At 44.9% G+C, this 16,169-nt stretch overlaps 1 protein-coding gene across 1 annotated transcript in view; it reads right to left on the bottom strand.

Moving 5' to 3' along the window:
- Positions 1-16,169, bottom strand: part of pde6c (phosphodiesterase 6C, cGMP-specific, cone, alpha prime) — a 65,613-nt gene that overhangs the window by 28,505 nt on the left and 20,939 nt on the right. The window contains exons 8-18 of the mRNA XM_038773848.1: positions 13,363-13,410; positions 12,034-12,183; positions 10,520-10,663; positions 10,359-10,424; positions 10,105-10,251; positions 9,418-9,525; positions 9,184-9,293; positions 5,466-5,553; positions 5,234-5,334; positions 2,909-3,016; positions 2,765-2,828 (exon numbers count right to left, since the gene is read on the bottom strand). Of these exons, the coding sequence (XP_038629776.1) occupies positions 2,765-2,828; positions 2,909-3,016; positions 5,234-5,334; positions 5,466-5,553; positions 9,184-9,293; positions 9,418-9,525; positions 10,105-10,251; positions 10,359-10,424; positions 10,520-10,663; positions 12,034-12,183; positions 13,363-13,410 (1,134 nt within the window). The remainder of the gene's footprint in view (positions 1-2,764; positions 2,829-2,908; positions 3,017-5,233; positions 5,335-5,465; positions 5,554-9,183; positions 9,294-9,417; positions 9,526-10,104; positions 10,252-10,358; positions 10,425-10,519; positions 10,664-12,033; positions 12,184-13,362; positions 13,411-16,169) is intronic.

Here is a 16,169-nt window from a genome sequence, read left to right as displayed (position 1 = left end):
CAAAACCAGACGGTACCCAATGGTTGTGTGTGGACTATAGACAGGTTAATGTAGTTACAAGAATGGACTCTTATCCTATCCCACATTTGGAGGTTTGCATTGAGAAAGGGGGACAATCAGCATTTATTTCCAAACTGGATTTACTGAAAGGTTGCTGGCACGTATCTTTATCCGAAAGGGCGAAGGAGATTTCAGCTTTTGTGACTCCAGATGGTATATACCAATTCAAAGTTATGCCATTTGGCATGAAAAATGCCCCAGCCACATTTCAACGGTTAATTAACAAAGTCGTTTCAGGATTACCCAATTGTGTGGTATACATCGATGGTCTGGTAATTTTCAGCCAGACATGGAAAGAACATTTAAAGCATCTGATGGAGTTATTCGATCGACTTCAGGAGGCGGGTTTGGTGGTAAACCTAGCCAAAAGTGAATTTGGAAAAGCCCAAGACACTTTCCTTGGCCATACAATCGGACAGGGTTGAATGGTCACACGGGATTTGGAAACAAAAGTTATTAAGGAGTTTACAATACCCTCGACATGAAGGGAAATAATGCTATTTATTGGCATGAGTGGATTCTACCGGAAATTTGTGCCAAACGTTAGCAGCATGGTTGCTCCATTGATGGACTTGCTGAAGAAACAAGACAGTTAACTGCCTGCAAGCTGTGATAACCAATGCTCCTGTGTTGGAGAATTACAAGGGACTATGTGATCAGATTGAATTAAAGTATCTGACATTAAAGAGAAATGCCGAGGCATAGAGAAATCGATGGATCATGCAGAGACCTTCATGTCCAACGAGACTGTCAATCGAGAAGGATTCCAGTTGGAGGAAGAAGAACAAAATGGACTATGGGCGGAATTCTCCAATCCCCCGGGGGATCGGAGAATCGCCCGGGGCCAGTGTAAATCCCGCCCCTGCTGTGGCCCGAATTCTCCGCCACTCGGGAATTGGCGGGGGCGGGAATCGCGCCGCGCCGGTCGGCGGGCCCCCCGTGCCGGTCGGTGGGCCCCCCGCAGCGATTCTCCGGCCCGCGATGGGCCAAAGTCCCACCGCTGACAGGCCTCTCCTGCCGGCGGGAGTCAAAACACCTCTGGTGCCAGCAGGATTGGCGGCGCGGGCGGCCTCCAGGTTCCTGGGGGGGGGCGATCTGACCCCGGGGGGTGCCCCCATGGTGGCCTGGCCCGCGATCGGGGCCCACCGATCGGCGGGCGGGCCTGTGCCGTGCGGGAACTCTTTTTCGTCCGCCCCGCCATGGCCTTCACCATGGCGGGGGCGGAAGAGACCCTCTCCCCTGCGCATGCGCCGGTATGGCGTCAGCAGCCGCTGATGCACAGGCACATGCGTGGACTTACGCCGGCCGGCGAAGGCCTTTCGGCCCTAGCTGGCGTGGCGCCAAAGGCCATTCGCGCCAGTCGGCGGAGCGGCAACCACTCTGGCACGGGCCTAGCCCCTCAATGTGAGGGCTTGGCTCCTAAAGGTGCGGAGAATTCCGCACCTTTGGGTGGCCCGACGCCGGAGTGGTTGATGCCGCTCCAATATGCCGGGACCCCCCGCCCCGCCGGGTAGGGGAGAATCCCGACCTATGTTATTATTAAATGTTTGCGTGTTTTGTTTTGTTAAAAAATAAATGAATAGTCATTGTCCATATTTCTTAAGGAAAGTAAAGTTGATGGTTTACTTTTTTTTCTTGGGGGGTGGTGTCATGTGAGAGTACCTTTAAGAAATGGGGGTTTATAAAATAGCTGTAGTGGATGTACCTTTAAGAAAGTGGTGTTTAACAGTGATGCCAGAGTGTGGGTGGAGCTGGGCTGTCTGTCTGCTTTTACTTTCACTTTGGGCTTGCAGCTACAGGGTGTGTTTAGTTTTGTTTTATATTTGGAGAAGCTGCAATCACAGCAAGATGTGTATGAATCTCTGCAAGCTGATGAATGTTCATTTGGTGATTTCAAAGTGGTAACTGTTCTCAGTAGTGAAGTTAAACCTGATGTCTTTCTGTAAAAAGGGTTCTTTTTGTCTTATGAATGTTGCAAAGAAAGATTAAGAGTTACTTACAGAGTACTGTATTCTTTAGGGGATTTTTGGGTGTTGATAGTTGTTAAGATGTTTACTGTGGGTTTATAAAGTGTTAACTGGTTTCATAAATAAACATTGTTTTAACTTAAAAGTACTGTAGATTTCTGTTGCATCACACCTATAAAGTAGGCCCGTCTGCTCCCCATAACCACAATCTATTAAACGTTGTGGGTCATGTGGACTCCGTGATACAATTTGGGGTTCTCGAAATCCTGGCCCACAACACAACCCACCTCCCCACTTCACAGACGTCACTCACCTACCACACCACCCATTTACCCATCTACCTACCCACCTCACCCACTTACCTACTTACCCACCTACCTATTTAGCTCACCTACCTTCCACCTCATCCACCTACCAGTCACCTACTCATCCATTCACTAACATTCAGATCTTTAAACTTACCATATGGCAGCCAAAATCATAAAAAGAAGACATGTTCCGTGTTCCCTGAACTCTACTCCCTTACGCCGGAGTCACCAAAGGGAAGCTGAGCTGCACATTTCTTTGACAGCAGGGATTAGAGGATCCTGAAGAAATGCAGCAGCATTGAGTTGGAAGAATTTGCGAGTGCAGCAGCAAACTGCCTATCATTGCCGCTTGTCAATGTAGTTGTTTGGAAATTCAAATTTGTACATTATACTAAGTGCATTAATGTTAAAATTGGCATGTTTGCATACCTTGCTTTGAACTTCCCACGGCTTGGTAATGGCAGACAAGTCACATCCTGTCATCATCATTGCCCTGCAATGGTATGAGGAGGTATTGGACCAATAAATTCTTAGCAAAATACAAAAAAAATGTATAAAGAGCAAAATACGTACATAACAATTTCTTTCTTGGTTGGGTCAGAAGAAATATACTTTATGGCCTCTTCTTCATTCTCTGTTTTTTCGACGTGGTCAACAATCTTTTGAAACATTGTCCTTTTCCTACAAAACATGTTGAAAAGTATATTGTTAAAGCAGTCTATTTTTCAATTTAACTCCATGTAATGTGTGTCCATTGAGAGAATGCCACCGTGTATAGACATCTGGAAGTCATAAATGATTCCATGTCCCAGCTGTTTTTTGTCAATAAGGTTGTTTTCTTAGTATCTTCTAAATGTATTCCCACTTGTGTCCTCTAGTCCTCTTTTGTTGGTTTATTTTGAAGTAATCATTATTTAATCCAAACTATTTAATGTCGTTTATACTTCTGTGAACTCCATCTTCACAACATCGTCTTTCTAGGTTTGTGCTTCTCTTCCCACAGTTCGTTGCCTCAGACTTAGCATCAGTCTTGTTGCTTTTTTTCCGACAAACATTCTATTTCTAACCTTTTTTTTCTGTGGGGGGAATAGTGAATAAAACTGAACATGCTGTTCCAAGTTAAAAATAAAAAAGTGAGTGAAATTTTGGAAATAATAGCGGGTAAGTCAGTAAAGGTGTGGAGGTCTTGTGGCGCAATGGGTAGCGTCCCTGCCTCTGAGCCGGAACCTCCGGGTTAGATCCCCACCCCAGGACTTGATGGCCAAGAAAGGTGCGTACATAACGCGGTCAAATAAGTCGAGTGTCAACCTGCATAATCCTTCCAAACATGGCAATGGCTGGTGGTAAGGGCAGGAGAGACTCCTGGTCAGCCACGTTTGGTGTGGAGTGGGGCCCCTCAAACCATAAGTCCCTGGTAACAGATTAGAGACCTGGGCCAGGATTCTCCCCTACCCGGCGGGGCGGGGGATCCTGGCGTGTTGGCGTGGCGTGAACCACTCTGGCGTCGGGCTGCCCCAAAGGTGCGGAAGTCTCCACACCTTTAGGGGCCAAGCCCTCACATTGAGGGGCTAGGCCCACGCCGGAGTGGTTCCCCCTCCATCGGCTGGCGTGAATGGCCTTTGGCGCCACGTCAGCCAGGGCTGAAAGGACTTCGCCGGCCGGCGTAAGTCCGCACATGCGCCGGAGCGTCAGCAGCTGCTGACATCAGACCGGCGCATGCACAGAGGAGGGAGTCTCTTCCGCCTCCGCCATGGCGAAGACCATGGTGAAGGAGGAATAAAAAGAGTGCCCCCACGGCACAGGCCCGCCCGCCGATCGGTGGGCCCCGATCGCGGGCCAGGCCACCGTGGGGGCACCTCCCGGGGTCAGATCGCCCCGCGCCCACCACCCCCCCAGGACCCCAGCGCCCACCCGCACTGCCAATCCCGCCGGTCAGGTAGGTGGTTTAATCCATGCCAGCGGGGGAGGCCTGTCAGCGGTGGGACTTTTACCCATTGCGGGGGGCGGAGAATTCGGGACACGGCGGGGGCGGGATTGACGCCGGCCCCGGGCGATTCTCCGACCCGGCGGGGGGGGGGGGGGGGGGGGGGGGGGGGGTTGGAGAATCCCGCCCCTGTTCTGGGAATTACCAGCTATGGAAACAGATGAAAGATGCCTTACTGACCACTGGGTGTGGGAAGATAATTGAAATGGGGAAGTCAGTAAAGAAATGATGACCAATTATAACATTGACATATGAAAACCATCATTAGAAAAGTGTAACTAACTATTGCGTTTGGAGAGGTTATTTTTATGTTCTAAAATACATGCTCCTAGAATTCCATTTGTCCTTATAAAAATTGTTTCACTTCATTGTTTAAATATTGATCACGAGATGACTATTAATATTGGTTTGTTTTTCAATTTTTCTTGTTCTAATTCAAAGTCTTAAATAAATTTGCTTTGTCCATTTTTTCCATTTATCATCAAAATAAATTCTGTTTGCCAATTATTCAACCATTGAAAATTATTTTGCGAAACCCTTCCCAGATTCCAGCAGGGTTTGTGAGCTACGTTTTAAATTCCACATCCTATCCATAATGTAAAGCTATTATTTGCACCTCAGTAACATTGTACACTTTCACTCCACCTTGGCTTCTCCATCACCAAAACGTTTCCAAATTGGACTCTTCAAATGTTTTGGGGTCAGGTCGTGATTTACCTGTCCGCCCATTCTGCTCTGCGCTTCTTCAGAAGGTTTTGTTTTCCTCATAGATGATTCATTAGGATATAATTATTCAGATGAAAGGAAATATTTTATCCCCTACAATCTCCAATCATCTAAAATGCGGCTCTTGTAATACTTCAGCTATCTAATTGTTATTCAGTAAAGAAACGTTAATGAAAATGAACACTTACTTGAAGTACAAGGCCAAGTCAGTGGCAATTATAGCAACTTCCATTAAATGAATTACTGTTTCATGTTGACATTGGTTCAAGTTCTGGAAAATGTTTAAGCTCTGCCCGTTGAGAAAATAAAAGGAAAGCATGAAAATGAGGATGTAATTTCAGCAAAAATTTCAAGTAAATAACTTCACCCTTTGTTGCAAAATGTCCCGCTAATATGTTCAGAAATATTTGGTTTACTGACCTCATCCTGAAGCAGCGCTTTACTGTATTCAAGGTGATGTCTTTCCAAAATAGAAGACCCATGTAATCTTGCTAAAGGTGCTTGTGATCTGTGGTTGAGCATCATTTTAACATATGATTCAGAATTTATAATATGCTTCATATATCTCCATATTGTTAATCAGTAATTGGTTCTGTACTTAAGATGTTAGGGATTGTTTGGGGTTGCTAGGATAAAGTGTTTGTTGGTCGGGGGATTGTCATTGTTTTGGTTACTGTTGTTTTTTTGTTGTTGAGTGCATATTTAATGAAAATGTGAAAAAGGAAGCGAATAAAATTTTTTTTTAAAAATCATTCATTGGTTAGAATATCCATGGCAAACATTATTTGTTCATGTTTTGGAGAAAATAAAAATAATTTAGTAAGCTATTGGCCTGGATTTTATGATAACAAAAATAGTGAGCTATCGGCATTATTGAGCAAAAAATCCTTAAGTCATTTTTTTCTACTCTTTCTTGCTGTCTCTTCTATATTTCTTCCTTATTCACATCTTTCTTTATCCCTCTTTATTTTTCTTTCTGCATATGATTTTACATTGAATTGAATTTTCTAACTTAGACTTCTTGGCTTAGACTCTATATGCTTCAGTATGGATTATTCAACGTGGTTAGTGAAGAAATTTGAAAAAGGATAGTGATTATTTCCTACATGGGTCTTCTATCATTACTATCATATTGATTTGTATTTACAATAAAGGCTCTGTGTAAGTTTGGAGTAGACACTGAGGGGTGATTCTCTGCTGCCCAGCAGAAAAATTGTTGGAACTCTCCAGTCCCCCGCCAATGGTGGCAGTGAGCTACATATCCTGCGCCAGTGGGAGGATGCAAATGGGTCATTTGAACCTATTTGTATCCAAGTAACAGGCTAGAACCCCTGTCATGCATGGCCCCGTGATGATCTGGCCCTCTCACCTGGGATTCACACAGGTATGGAGCATAGCTCTGATGCAGTGGATGCCATGATGGGTCAAGGGGATAATTATGTAACCTAGGTGCCCCTCAGGTCCATCGGCGGGGTCCTATCCTCCCACAATGCTAGTTCTGCCCAGCCTACCCCCAGCACCACCAATAGACCCCATCAGAGACTCAGCATATCAGTGACTCCTGCATCAAAAGCCCCCCTTAACAGAGACCCCCCCCCATATCAAAGACACCCCTCCCCCCCTCCAGTCATCAGTCACCTCTGCCTGGACGCTAAGAGCAGTTCAGGGAGAAACAGTGAAAAATCACTTTAAACCCGGCTTACAAGCATGAAGGGAAATTAAATTAAACATTATTGGCACACCATTGTGGGCCGAAGGGCCTGTTCTGTGCTGTATTTTTCTATGTTCTATGTTCTAATCCAGAAATTTGGCTGTCTGGAAGCTATCACCCTATTAATTACAGCCTACTACAAGCTATTTCTCTTTGAAAGTGAATAGAAGCCTCACAGATCAAAGTATATGAGGGGGTTTAAAGCCTTGTGATGTGTTTTGGCTTTCTATGAAGTAACAGCTGCTGTTTTCAACACTTCTGTCTGAGACAGCAGGTGTAAGGGACAGGTGAGTGCAAATGTGGTAATTTTTCACTGTTTCTGCCGAGACCTCTTTAGCTACCAGGTGGGGGGTTTCTGTTATAGGGTCTCCAGTGGGGGGTCTACAATGGTGATCTCTAAAGTCGGTGGAGTTGTGGACAATGCGGGAGGAATTTGCAGGTTACAGAGGGACATAGATAAGCTGCAGAGCTGGGCTGAGAGGTGGCAAATGGGGTTTAATGCAGAAAAGTGTGAGGTGTAACAGGAAGACCGAGTACTAGGCTAATGGTAAGATTCTTGGTAGTGTGGATGAGCAGAAAGGTCTTGGTGGCCATGTACATAGATCCCTGAAAGTTGCCACCCAGGTTGATAGGTTGTTAAGAAGGCGTAAGGTGTGTTAGCTTTTATTGGTAGAGGAATTGAGTTTCGGAGCCATGAGGTCATATTGCAGCTGTACAAAACTCTGGTGCGGCCGCATTTGGAGTATTGCGTGCAGTTCTGGTCACGGCATTATAGGAAGGATGTGGAAGCATTGGAAAGGGTGCAGAGGAGATTTACCAGAATGTTGCCTGGTATGGAGGGAAGATCTTATGAGGAAAGGCTGAGGGACTTAAGGCTGTTTTTGATAGAGAGAAGAAGGTTAAGAGGTGACTCAATTGAGGCATACAAGATGATCAGAGGATTAGATAGGGTGGACAGTGAGAGCCTTTTTCCTCAGATGGTGATGGCTAGCACGAGGGGACATAGCTTTAAATTGAGGGGAGATAGATATAGGACAGATGTCAGAGGTAGGCTCTTTACTCAGAGAGTACTAAGGGCTTGGAATTCCAGTAGTGGACTCGCCAACATTAGGTAATTTAAGTGGTCATTGGATAAACATATGGATGATATGGGAATATATAGGTGGGCTTTAAAATGGTTTCACAGGTCGGCGCAACATCGAGGGCCACAGGGCCTGTACTGCGCTGTAATGTTCTATGTTCTATGTTCTATGTTCTATGTTAAGTATATTCAGTGATTTGGCCACACAGCCTTCTGTGGTAGAGAATTCCACAGGTTCACAACCTTCTGGGTGAAGGAGTTTATCCTAATTTAGTCCTAAATGGCTAACCCCATATCCTGAGACTTGAGACCCCCTTATATTGGACCCCCCCCCCCCCCCCCCCCCCCCCCCCCCCCCCCCCCCCCCCCCCCCCCCCCCCCCCCCCCCACCCCCAGCCAGAGGATACAACATCCCTGCATCCAGTCGGTCCAGCCCTGTCAGAACTTTATATATTTCAATTAGATTCCCTCTCATGTGTCTAAATAAACACAAGCCCAGTCGACCCAATCTTTCCTCATACGATAATTCCTCAGATAATGAAGCAACAGCAGGTTTGTCTGATAAGTAACAAGAAATGTTTATGCTACGCAGGTAAGGACTGATTTTAACAAAAGAGAACATAATCACCTTCCTTTGATATTACCATCCCTGAATAGCCTGCCATCAACATCCTGGAGATCACCATTGACCAGAAACAGAACCAGACCAATCACATAAAAGTCCATGGTTACAACAGCAGGTCAGAGGCTGTGGATTTTGTGGCTATTAGCTCACCGCCTTCCCAAAGCCTCCCCATCACACTCTTGACATGCCTTATAGGTGGGACAGTAATTTCTATTGTCTGGATGGGTTTGGTTCCAAGAGCACCCAAGAAGGACAAACAAAGCAATCCATTTGATTGACTCCCTATTCACTAGTTTAACTAGCCACTCCCTCCACTATTTGTGTACTGCGGCTGCAGTATTCGTCAAGTTGAGAAGGCTTAACTGGCCCATGTCTCAAACCCAAGGCTGAAGTTGACTTCAAAGTCAAAGCTGACTTCAAAGTTGAAGTCAAAATACTAGAGGGGCAAAGGCTGAAGGTTTATGGGAATGTCACCACTTTCAAGTTCCCTTCAATTTATCTACCATCTTGACTTTGAAAGAACGGTGATATATTCATCTGTTGCCTCGATACAATCCTGAAACTGCCTACTGAAGCACATTGCAACCACAGCAGTTCAAGAAAGAGGCCCACCTCACCATCTCATGGAATATTGCGGCTATGCAATAGATACCGGTCTTATCAGTGACTCTCACACCACAAGTATTAAAAGCCATTGGAAATTAACCTCAGTTCCACTTACTTCAACTGGTACAAATTATTGGTGCCTCGGTGATCAATATCGTGGCAAAATGCTGCTGCAACCATAGCGAAAGCTTCTAGATCTGAGTAGTACTTCTTTAGATTACCTGTCTGCAGAGCGGATTTGAAAGTTTAAAAAATACATAATGAACACAAAATAAAACTAACACCCTTTCTTTGGGATAATGTGTTGCAAATTGCCAACCCCGGATCTATTTGAAGCCTTTTATCTTACCATGAGAAGTGTAAACATAGTTTGTCCCACGTTGAATCCATGGCGCCAGTTATGGTAAGTGATGTCACGGTAACCTTTCCTAACGGTGTACATCCATCGAGTCAATACCTGATGCAAAACATACAGCATTTCTAATGAAGGTGTCAAGTGATATGAAAAGACAGCGTCTGGGAAATTCAGGTTCACCCATCTTTGGCCACGTAGGGAGACAAACAGATTAATCCCTATGCCCGAATGGTGAGGACCAAGGCCAATATTCAACTTCAGCCTCATTTGCATTGAGCTGGGGAGCTGGGGAGAGCAACAGGCTGTAATTACTGTCCTCTTGTTTCCTTTAAGGAATCTACAGAAAAGCAGAATCAAAGGCTCAGTAGCAATCCTAATTGTCCTTTTCTCAATGGCATCTTAACGTACACATGAGAAAACCCAAATCCCCATTCATAATAGTCTCTTAATCCAGATTCCTAGAGTCTTATCTATTTGAGCCAATTCCTGGTGTTAAATCTGTATTCTGTAACAAACACACTGACCCAGCTTTAACTGAATCTATGGGTCTGCCGCTGGGCTGCAACGCAGAATAGGGAATGAGGCCTCAGGATCCAAATTAGATGGCGAAAGTAAAAAACAGATTAGATGTGGCTTTCCAGAGCAACTATTTGCAACAAAAACTGGACTGAAAAGACTCACATCTGCCGGTATTTTGAACTTTACGACTGCATTTATTTCGAAGAAGCACCGAATTCCACACTTGATCAGGTCAAACTCTGAAACATCCAAGTCACTGAAGTGGAATTCATAGAGCTCAACGTTACTTGGATCAGGTAGTTCTTCCTTCTGTGAGTAAAATTCAAGGTGAGATGTTTGAAGAAGATTAATGTCCTGCTGTTCTTTTATGCTACTTGACAGCTGGCTTTATACAAGAGATTACAAACAAAACCTACCAAGATCCTAATCATGTCCTTCTGTTCACAATCTACAGCAGCCTTGTCCAACTTCTCTTCTGTTTTCTGAGGGTAGGTAGCACACAACGTTGTTGCAAAGATTTCAATTTCCCTTGTTCCTTCAAGCTAATTAATGCAAAAAGGGCCATAGCTCCACTCACCAAAATGGTCTGAAGTTCTTTGTCGGTGCACTTTGAATGATACATTAGCGTTTCCAAAGCAATATCTTTCCCGCTCTCCAATTTACTAATTTTAACGTAAGTGTCTGCGTTCAGGAGTGACCATCCCAGGAACTGTGTCAGGGTCTGAAGCAAGCAGCAAACACATTTATGTGCAGCTCAAACAGTCTCAAAAAAATAATGCGCTTGAATTTCTTGTGACGAGGTGATCAGCAAATTATGCCAAAATTTGAACGTAACATTCACACCCAATTTACCACCAGCAATTGACAGCAAAATTATCCCCCATACTCCTAAGTCGCATGCATTCAACTATAAAACTGGCAGAAATCAGCATGATACAGCAGGTCCTGAGAAAGCAGTCGTACAAATGTGTATATCTATTGTTTGTTTCCATTTAATGTTTGAAGCCATCAAAACATTTATTCGCATTGGGCAAAGCATATTGAAGAAATATTAATTTTGACAGTGTTTTAGTTTTTAATGTGATACAGTCTGATGCCATTAAAAAGATTCAGAACGTAGGTTTCCGCGAGAAGGAAAAGAAAAATACATTTTTGAAAAAAATCATTATACATCAGAAATATGATTGTGCATCCTGATACATTTAAAATGTTGGTTGCAATTTTAAATGCATTCTGACCCACGTTACTTGCAGGAAATTCCCATATTTCACCAGTCAGAAGCCTTCAAGGTGCACTTTTAAGCAGAGGCCAAAGTTGTTTGCAATTTTACTCAAATTATTTCCTTATATTCAGCCTTGGATATCAATGAACAATGAGCCAAATAAAAACGTTAAAAAATCTGCCTTTCTTTTAAATAGTGCTACATTATTGTCCCGAGTATTTCCTCTGCAATTTAACAAAACAACTGAAAAACATTTCTGAAGTCCATAGCTTCAGAAAGGGGGAATGGCCCGGGCACAGTGAAACTGCCTCTTTACTGTTGGCCCAGGATTTCTGAGGCTCTTTGGGATGGGCAGGTTTGATGCCCTTGCAAGTCTGGGAGCCCAGGCAAAGAGTGCTGAGAGGGTGAGGACCTGTGTCCTGTGCCCAGGCCGCCACTGTCCAAAGGACTGCGGGAATCCCAGAGCGACAGATTGCAAGATGGGAGAATGATTTATAAAGTTTCACACCCCCTACCTTGTGCAAATTCCAGAAACAACAACCCCCCCTCCCCCAGGATCAGGATCAGAAAACGCAACAGGCGGGGATTCTCTGGTTCCCCAGCCATGTGTTTTTTGATGGTATGCTGGTTGCTGGGATTTCCTATTGAAGTCACTCCACACCATCAGGAAACCCATGGATGGGTGTGCACTACCAACGGGAAAAGTGAATCCCAGTAGCTGGAGAATTCCGGCAAACATTTGTAGACACTGACATGAGTTGACCTGGACCCTTTCCAACCAGAGCAAAATGGTCCTTCTGAATTCTGAAACAATGAAAATGCATCATGCTTTTAAAAAACCATGTTAAAATGTATTCAGTGGTACCTACTTCAGTAATCTGTTCGTCACACTCATCAAATGGTTTTCCATCTTTCCTGTTGTAAAATGTGGCTATTCCCACTATCTCTTCCTTCTTATTCACAATTGGCAACGATAAGACATTTTTTACAACCCAGCCTGTTTCATCTACTGGTTCTTTCTATCAAAGAAATCCAGGAGAGAATTAGGAAGTGATTGTCGAGCAATGAGTTCAGTCGATGAAATTTGAGAAATGAGTAGAGTGAAAGCCTATATAATCAACCAAAACTTTACCATAAGGACTTTAACATATTAAATCATGACCAAAATGATTATGTGCACCATTATTTTCATCAGTTATGATCAACTGGCAGTCCGTGAAAGTTAGTAACTTGTGTGACAGAAAATAAATTTAATTTACACTTATTTCAAATTGGGAAAATGCTGTTATAATGTAAGCAGGACAACAAATATTGAAATGTTTGCCACAATTTCAATTTCATTATTTTAATTATGCCAATGACAAGTTCAGCACTGGAATAGAATCATAACCAAATATGCACAATATATCTGTTTAATCGACTGTTTAATTTGGATATATGTTGCCTTTTCCAAGTTAATGCATTATAAACCAAATATGCCTGTTTCTAATTTTAAACCATACATTACTCAACTGGAATATTTTACAGTCCTTCATGACACATCAGAAATAAGTAAACATGAGGTTTGAGAGTAACAGAAACATTTGCCCACTTCTTTCAACACACTGTGTATGGATCTGCACAAAATGGAATCAGATCTCCTCAGGACATGAGGACCCAGAGATCAAAATCTCTCTCTGATATTATCAAGCAAAAATGCTGCCTCTGGCTACAAGCTTCAATATTCAATCATAAGTGAGTGTATTGGTTACATGACATTCCCAAGCCCATACATAACAGGATTGGATTAATTGTCAAAAAACAAATATTCATGCAATTCCTTATAAAATGAATAAATAACGTAGCACTAATCATTAATGATCGGAAAATATTGTGTGTAGAAGGACATGTATATAATATTTATTGAATTGGAATGTTTATGTTTTAATCAAAGGCTCACCACTTATGTGCTGTGTGTTTTTTCTGGAATTTTCGGCATAATGGCTATTTGAATTTCTCTGCATGACAAATCCCATTGCATCTCAAAAGTAATTCACCGGATATGAAATTCCTTGGACTCATTACTGAGGCATAACAAGGTTTATGTCAACAGAAAAAAATTCTGATTGGTTCAAATTCTTGAAATAAAACTGCGCTAATTTTAATGACCTACAGCAATCTGGTGGAAGTACATAACGCAAATGTATTCCTGCACTTACTTGAAAAGTAAAGTACTCATCAGCTGGGGCATTCATCATGTTACAGATCTGCCAAAGTTCAGATGAATGACAATTAGATAGGAGCTCCATACAATGCTGTTGCATTTTTATTGCAAAATTAGTTTCTTGAATTAGCATTTGCAAAGGCACAGTAAATTTGATAAATTTATCAGTCTTTTTTTAAAAATTCTATGGGGAAAGAAAGTTGTATCATAGAACGGATTGGGGGAGAGGGGGGGAGGGGGTGAATGTGACAATCCTTCCCTCCCCTGCCTCAAAAGTACAAGGAGCCTTGGATAAATCAGGAAATTACAGACAGATTGACCTCACTTAATTTGCTTAAACGACCAGAGTCATTAATACAGCATATGGAAAAGCAAGACCAGGAGTTCAAGTTTCCAAAAGATGTTGGCCAAATGTGTGAAATAGTTGATAAAATAACAGAGAGAATAGAGAAAGGAAATACAGTAATGTGGTTTGTTTGGATTTTTAGCAAATATTTAAATCACCTGAGAAACCACTGACAAAGATAATGGTGCATGAACATAAAAAAACAGCAGCTACATGGCTGGAGAGAGTTAGAGGAAAGTAAACAAAAGGTAAGGGTAATGAGAAGTTTCTTTGAACTGGACATATATAGTCAGGGAAGCTGCGTGGTACAATGTGGAGATCAATCTTACACACAAACCAAATCTGGATGTAGGAATTGATGGAACGTCTGTGCTATAATAATCTCTTATCTTCTCCTGTGGATGAAGGTAAAGAATTGAACGTTATGGAACCCCATTAATAGTATCAAGTACTCTTTTATATATAAAGCATTTGCCAGAAACTAGATGAGCTCCCTCTACTCTGAGTAGCAACATGCCTCAGAAAATCACAACCTACTCCATCTGATTGGTATTTTTGTTCCTCCACCGGCTTTACGTACAGGCAGCTGGATTCTCTGTTCTGAGTGTTGACACCAGGGCTGAATTCGTGGAGTTCTACAACTGCAAAGCTGCCACCGTACCTGGACCGATTCAGTGACCATTAAGGGGCTAGCACCGGCGCCACGTAGAACACAATTGATTCCATTGGGAAACGGTGCCGGATTTGCCGGGTCCGGATTGGCATTCAGGTTACAGCCACATATACACACTTCACTCCCCCCACAAACCATCACAGCCAACAAGATGGCAGAAAGACGCACGGCCGCAAGATTCACCGATGCGGTACTGGAGACCCTGCTGGACGCCATGGAGGAGTGGCGGACGACATTGTACCCTGGAATGTGAAGGAGACTGCCTGCCACCGCCATATGCCAGGCCTGGGCCAGGTAGTAGAGGTGGTCAACACCATGGGCAACACTGTCTGGACCATCCGAACCAGCCACAGGGCCTGAAAAAAACTGCACAATCTCCTCAGAGCGGCCAGGGTGAGTAGGCAGCACTGTGCCCCAGTCTCACGCACCTGTAACCCTACCAGCCGAACCCCCACCCTGCACCGCATGCCGGCAACCATACCGGCCGTCATGGCTGGGTACCCTGGCTACTGAGGGTGTCACCTACCTACCTTCTGGGTTGCATACGTCAGACTGTCTAATACGGTACATTTTCTGTTTCCCGGCCCCTCCCCCAGGAGAAGGCCGCACACAAACGCTGGGAGCGGGAGAAGACTGGAGAAGGACTGCCGGACCTGCAACCCCTCACTGCAGCAGAGCAGAGGGCACTGGACGAGGTCAGTGGGCCCAAAGAAAGGGCAATCACCAGAGTGAAGGTCAGCATTGGACGAGGAAGTGAGACCCCACGGAGTTGTGGTTTCCATGGCGCGTGTGTCACCTCCCACCCACACCACCCGCACACCCACCACCACTCCCACATCAATCCCACACCCACACCACCCCCACACCAACCCTCCCCCACACACCTCCACCACCTCCCACTCCCCCAGGCCGCGATGCAATCATGTTTCATGTCTTGTGTCATGCGGGAGCAGCTGGTGATGGGGCGGGCCCTTCTGATCCCAGCCACGGCCAGAATCCCAGCTGTTGACCAGCAACGAGGGCTGCACGTAGGGGAGCCATCGACTCGCATCCCGGAACATGCCAGAGCTCGAGTCACGGACTTCCTGTCACAGCTGTCCCCAGCACCCTCCACCATCCCAGAAACACTCACCTCGAGTGGGCATTTTAGTGAAGAGACTTCTGAGGCACTATCTGGTGCGCAACACACACACATGCTTCAGTACAGGAGGTGGAGATTGGAACTCCCAAGGGGGCGGACAGTCGGAGGACGGGTTGATCCCAGGGACTATCTGTCACCCAGACTATTTCCGGGCTTCTGGAACGGACGGGCCCATCGATTGTGGAGATGCAGTCACTAGTCCAAGGAACTATATGAGGGGATGTCGGCGAGGATCCAGCTGGAGGAGTCCAACTGTGTGCAACAGCAGGAGGTGGTGCCGACCATGCATCCCATCCAGGCCAACACTGCACATGTGTCATCTGCCGTGGAGGCCTTGGGAGCAAAGGTTTCGGCCATGGGTCAATACGTCCAAGGCCTGGGGCAATCTGTTCAGGTGGTGGCTGAGGCTCAGAAAAGGGCTGCCCTCTCACAGGCAGCCATGTGCCCCAGCCACCTGGACATCGCAGTGGCGCTCCTGAACATGGCCCAGTCACAGCGGCCCATGACTGAGAGGATTGGCGGCATTGCCCAGGCGCTGGCCAATGTGGCATACATCCAGAATGTGGTGGCACAGTCACAGCGTGATATGGCGCAGTCCCAGTCGGAAGTGGTCCACTCTCTGTGCTCCATGGCCACAAACAT

The sequence above is a fragment of the Scyliorhinus canicula genome, chromosome 16 (assembly GCF_902713615.1).
Source record: "Scyliorhinus canicula chromosome 16, sScyCan1.1, whole genome shotgun sequence".
NCBI classification, from domain to species: Eukaryota; Metazoa; Chordata; class Chondrichthyes; order Carcharhiniformes; family Scyliorhinidae; genus Scyliorhinus; species Scyliorhinus canicula.
This window is presented reverse-complemented; position numbering and strand designations above follow the sequence as displayed.